The sequence below is a fragment of the Ipomoea triloba genome, chromosome 5 (genome assembly GCF_003576645.1).
Source record: "Ipomoea triloba cultivar NCNSP0323 chromosome 5, ASM357664v1".
Classification (NCBI taxonomy): Eukaryota; Viridiplantae; Streptophyta; class Magnoliopsida; order Solanales; family Convolvulaceae; genus Ipomoea; species Ipomoea triloba.
In genome coordinates this window covers 15,057,372-15,063,371 of record NC_044920.1, presented here as the reverse complement: position 1 = coordinate 15,063,371, position 6,000 = coordinate 15,057,372, and the positions used below count along the sequence as shown (strand labels likewise).

The 6,000-nt window shown below is 39.3% G+C and overlaps 1 protein-coding gene across 1 annotated transcript; it reads left to right on the top strand.

Moving 5' to 3' along the window:
* Positions 1 to 1,655: 1,655 nt before the first annotated feature.
* On the top strand, positions 1,656 to 3,077 carry LOC116020297 (myb-like protein A). The gene has a single exon (XM_031260781.1). It carries the CDS (start codon positions 1,656 to 1,658, stop codon positions 3,075 to 3,077), a length of 1,422 nt encoding a protein of 473 aa, XP_031116641.1.
* Positions 3,078 to 6,000: the final 2,923 nt, after the last annotated feature.

Genomic DNA, 6,000 nt, shown 5'->3' with positions numbered 1-6,000 from the left:
TTACCCAGCCCATGTCAAGATGGCCAAATATGATGAATTCCTACACCTGAGACAACCAGGAAGCATGACANATTATTTGAGATTAAATGGGGTTCTTGCGTAGTGTTCAGTAGAGAGATTACTGTTCACTAGGGCTTAATAATTAAGACCCTGCCCATTGTTTGGTTTGATGTTTGGTATTATTCCATGCTTTTGGAAATGTATTACTTGTGAAAATGATTATGTTAATCTTAAGGTTGTGTTTGAGAAAATCTGTACGAATGTTGTGATGGGAAATAAATGTTTATGTTGAAGTTGATTGCTATAAAGCTTTATGGCTATTTCATTTGGAAGTGTGGCTATATATATTGTATTAAATTTGTTTTACAGGGTGGAGTAAACCTTACTTAGTAAAGTTTTGCTAACTCCGCTGTTTTGTGTCTCTTTTATTTGTGGTTGCACAGGTGATTGATTAGAGGGCCTGTTGAGAGCACGACTATATTAGATTTTGTAGTTTTCATTCTTATGTTTTCCTTTGGATATTATTGAATTCAGACTTATTTGGTTTTGATATTGTAAAGACCTATATTTTGAGAACTTTGGTTTAGCCTTACATCTAGCTGCAGTTAGTTTAGATGTGGCGGTTTCACCCTCGTGGTTTTGAGGAGTTTTGTTTATCTTATCAGTTAGAATGCGACTAGTTTCTAAATAAAGATATTTCTATTTTTGGAAAGTTTCTATCTTCAGAAGTACTATTAATAGTAAGTTTTAGAATTGAAAAACGGGGGTGTTACAAGTTGGTATCAAAGCCTAGGTTAGGCTATGTCGACCTATAGCCTACGTTTTGAAAACTTGATTTCAGAAACATAGGTTACGAGCTTTTAGGAATAGGGAACTATGCTGCAAAGCTTAGGATGTGAACTCTTGAGTAGGATTGACTGAGGTTAAGGCCTTAAGATTTGAAGATTCCCTAGGTGGTAGGGTAAATCAAGATGATGAGACCTAGGAAACCGTGGTGAGAATGTGAGTTTCATTATATTTGCCTTGGTAATTGACAATATATGACTGGAGTGATTAATTGTGTTTGACAATAATACTTGCATGTGACTAATTCTTTGAGGATATGATACCTTGATGACATGGTGTGCAAATTTGCAAAGCTTTGTGATTGTGTTGATTTAAGAATTCACTTGTCGTTAGTGTGAATATTTTGAAAAGAAAACTGTGGCTATTGCACCTTGAAGGTGTGCATCCTTCTGGTGAGTCCTTGGTTGCTAGACAAGTGGTTATTTCTTTTTGTTTTTTTTTTATTTGTTAAAGACTTGAGTAAAACAGTAAGAAACTTGAAAGATTTGCCTACATTTTGTATCTATGCGCCTATTTTGTGTGTAGAATTCGTAGGGTAAGAGATACCCTTAGATAAGTGTTAGTGGCAGGAATGCATGTTATTATGTAGAAAAATCGCTATGCCGCCAAGAAAGAATGTTGAGGGACAAAATGCTCAAGGAAATGATGTCCCTACTAATGTTGAGCTGGCCCAAGGATTGCAACAGCTGACTCAGTTGACCCAAGCCTTGGGAAATGCGCTACTTTAAAATCAGAATGGAAATGACGTGGCCAAGCGTGTGGCAGCACGCCATCCACCAAACTTCTTCGGGTAAGAAGATCCTATCATCATGGAAGATTGGATCCGCACCTTTGATAAGCTATTTGATGCCGTTAATTGCCCGATGGAACATAGAGTGGACACGGCTGCGTATTACCTTCAGCAGGAGGCTGACAACTGGTGGGCTAATGTTGGACCGGTACTACGCCAGCAACCCAACTTTGGCTGGGAAACTTTCAAGGAGGAGATGAGAGGAAGATTTTACCCAGCCCATGTCAAGATGGCCAAATATGATGAATTCCTACACCTGAGACAACCAGGAAGCATGACAGTTCAAGAATATTATGCTAAGTTCTTGGCACTAGCGCGATTTTCACCTGCTTTAGTTCCGGATGAGCCTAGGAAGGCCGAGAAGTTTATTAATGGACTGAATTTTGAGACACAAAAGGTTGTATGTGCATTGACGTTCCAGACCCTAAACGAGGCCTACAGTAGTGCTGCCAGTCATTATCGAGTGCAGCAGATTCAGAAGGACATAAATGGAAGGAACAAAAGGAAGATAGATGACGATGTGCAACAAGGAGATAAGCGACCTAAGTTTAATTCTTTTGAGCCAAACCGAAATTTCCAAAGAAATAGTAACAACAATAATGGCAGAAATCGTCAGGGTCAAGGCCAAGGATTTGTGAAGAGGAATCAAATGGGGGACAGGCACTTTAACTGTAGGATATGCAAGAGGGATCACCCAGGAACAGACTGTCAAGGAAATTTGGTGAAGTGCTATAACTGCAACAAGATGGGACATAGGGCCTATGAGTGCTACGCCAAGAAGAATGGGGATACTCAAAATCAAGGGCAGAACATGAATGGAAGTAATCAAAATGGGAACAGGCCCGGGAATCCTGGAAACCGAGGTGGAAATGGTGGTGGGAATCACAATCAGGGCAATAAGAATGGGAACAACAACAACTACACTCAGAACAAAAATGGTGGCAATGGGCAAGGGCGGATCTTTGTTATGAGCAGAGCCCAAGCAGAAGCTAATGATGTGGTTTCAGGTATATTCTTAGTAAACTCTATACATGCTTATGTATTATTTGACTCTGGTGCGTCAAATTCGTTTATATCTTCTACTTTTGTTAAGAAATTGGGGATAGAGCCAACTTCTAAGATAAAGATAAATGTAAAGATAGCCTCGGGTAGAGTGATGACTTGTGAGGATATGTACGAAAACCTGTCAATTGTTATTGCTGGAACAAACTTCCCTGGAGACTTAATACAATTTGAATTAGATGACATAGATGTGGTGTTAGGCATGGATTGGTTAGGCAAGTTTAAGGCCAAAATCATATGCAATGAACAAAAGGTGATTCTAAGAGGTACCAATGGAAAGCGAGTGTCATACAAAGGAAATATAATCAAACTAGATGTGAAATTGGTGACCATGCAAAGAATGAAGAAGTACGTGGAGAAAGGCCATGAAGCTTACTAGTGTATGATCAAAGATTTGAACAAGGAGGAGGAAGCAATGAACTGAATTCCAGTGGTAAGAGATTTCCCAGATGTGTTTCCAGAGGAGATTCCAAGGATGCCACTAGATAGAGAGGTGGAATTCTCGATCGACTTGGTACCAGGATCTGAGCCAATTTCGAAGACACCTTACAGAATGGCACCTAAGGAGATGCAAGAACTGAAGGAGCAGATACAAGAACTATTGGACAAAGGCTACATAAGGCCTAGTGTTTCGCCATGGGGTGCTCCAGTTTTATTTGTAAATAAGAAGGATGGTGGACTGCGGTTGTGTATTGACTACAGAGAATTGAACCACGTAACTATTAAGAATAAATACCCTTACCTCACATCGATGATTTGTTTGATCAGTTGAAAGGAGCAGGGACTTTCTCGAAGATAGATTTGCGGTCAAGTTATCATCAATTGAAGGTAGCCGAGAAAGACTTACCCAAAACGGCGTTTCGTACGAGGTACGAACACTATGAGTTTACAGTAATGCCGTTTGGATTAACAAATGCTCCTGCCGTATTCATGGACATGATGAATAGAGTTTTCCGGCCATACTTGGACGAGTTCGTAGTGGTATTCATCGATGACATATTGGTATACTCTAAGACTTCTGAAGAACATGAAGAACATTTGAGGAAGGTATTACAGACTTTGCGAGATAACCAATTCTATGCCAAGTTATCCAAGTGTGACTTCTGGAAAAGCAGTGTAGCATTTTTGGGTCATATTGTTACAAAGGAGGGAGTATTGGTGGATCCAGCAAAGGTGAAAGCTGTGATGGAATGGCCGGCACCAACTACGGTCACAGAAGTTAGAAGCTTCTTGGGTTTAGCAGGTTACTACAGGAGGTTTGTACAGGATTTTTCAAAGGTAGCAAGACCCTTGACTAATTTAATGAAGAAAATCGCAAATTTTTTGTGGGACAAAGAGTGTGAAGAAGCTTTTCAAGAATTGAAACAGAGATTGACAACGGCACCAGTGTTGACACTACCTTCTGGAACTGAAGGATTTGAAGTATATAGTGATGCTTCAAAGAAGGGGCTAGGTTGTGTGCTGATGCAGAATGGGAAAGTGGTAGCTTATGCATCAAGGCAGTTAAAGAACCACGAAGTAAATTACCCTACACACGATTTGGAGCTAGCAGCAGTTGTGTTTGCCTTGAAAATTTGGCGACACTATCTCTATGGGGTTCACTGTAAAATTTACACAGATCATAAAAGTTTAAAATACATTTTTTGTAAAATTTACACAGATCATAAAAGTTTAAAATACATTTTTACGCAGAAGGAGTTGAATATGAGACAACGGAGATGGTTAGAACTCATCAAGGATTATGATATCGTGATACGGAGATGGTTAGAACTCATCAAGGATTATGATATCGTGATACAGTACCATGAGGGGAAAGCAAACGTAGTAGCAGATGCACTAAGTAGAAAATCTGGTCATTCACTTAAAGCAACATGGGTACTACAGGACGAATTGTGCAAGGATTTTCAAAAGCTGAATTTGGAAGTGAAAGAAGGTGGAGAAGTTGAAGCTGAGATTAAATTGTATAATATGACTATAACTCCGACACTATTTGATGAGATCAAGAAGGGACAATCTAGTGATATTAAGTTGGAAAGAGTGAGGGCAAAGATGGTAAATGCTAGGAATGGACCCTTTGAGATGTATGAAGATGGGAGCATTCGATATAAAGGACAGTAGTGTATTCCGATGGTATGTGAAGAAGTAAAGAAGCAAATTATGGAAGAAGGTCATAACACTCCCTACTCAGTACACCCTGGAGGAGATAAATTATATAAGGACCTAAGAAGCATTTTTGGTGGCCCAAGATGAAGAAGGAAATAGCTGAGTTCGTAAGTAGATGTTTGAACTGCCAAAAGGTTAAAGCCGAGAGAAGCAAGCCCAAAGGACTGGTATAACCTTTTGATATTCCACAAGGGAAATGGGACTCCATATCTATGGACTTCGTTGGAGGGTTACCATTAACTAAATCTGGGAAAAACAAGATATGGGTAATAGTGGACAGACTTACTAAAACTGCAAGATTCATTGCTATGAATGAGACATGGACCATGGATCAGTTGGCTAGAGCTTACATTAAACAAGTAGTTAAGTATCATGGAGTGCCATGTGATATCATTTCAGATCGTGATTCAAGTTTCCTATCACAATTTTGGAAAACATTGCAAGTTGCTATTGGGACGAGGTTGAAATTGAATACTGCCTTTCATCCGGAAACCGATGGGCAAACGGAAAGGACTATCCAAACTTTAGAGGATATGCTGATGGCATGTGTACAAGATTTTCAAGGATCATGGGATGAGCATCTAGACTTGATCGAGTTTTCATATAACAACAGTTACCACGCAAGTATACAGATGGCACCTTACGAGGCGTTATATGGCTAGAAATGCAGGAGTCCCTTGTGTTGGGAAGATATGGTACATACGGTGGTTTTGGGGCCACAATATTTGCAAGAAACGACAGAGAAAATCAGAAAAATTCAAGAAAAGATGAAGATAACCCAAGATCGACAGAAATCTTATGCAGATCAAGGACGTAGATTGATCGAATTTCAAGAAGGCGAAAAGGTAAATCTGACTAACTTAGTAAGAGATGCATAATCACAAGGCATTTATATACATAGGATTAAGTTGCATTATTATGATAGGTGTTACTGAAAGTCTCACCTACAAAAGGGGTAATGAGATTCAGAAGGAAGGGAAAGCTAAGTCCTAGATTTATTGGACCATATGAAGTTTTGGAAAGGATTGGGAATGTAGCCTATCGATTGGCTTTACCAACAGAGTTGGATAAGGTAACGACCTCATTACTAATAAGTGGTTATTATTAAAATTTTTGGAAATTGGACTTACCTAAGCTGT

Excerpts from the sequence above, each read along its gene's own strand:
- LOC116020297 (XM_031260781.1), top strand. The coding sequence starts at position 1,656 with ATGGAAGATTGGATCCGCACCTTTGATAAGCTATTTGATGCCGTTAAT.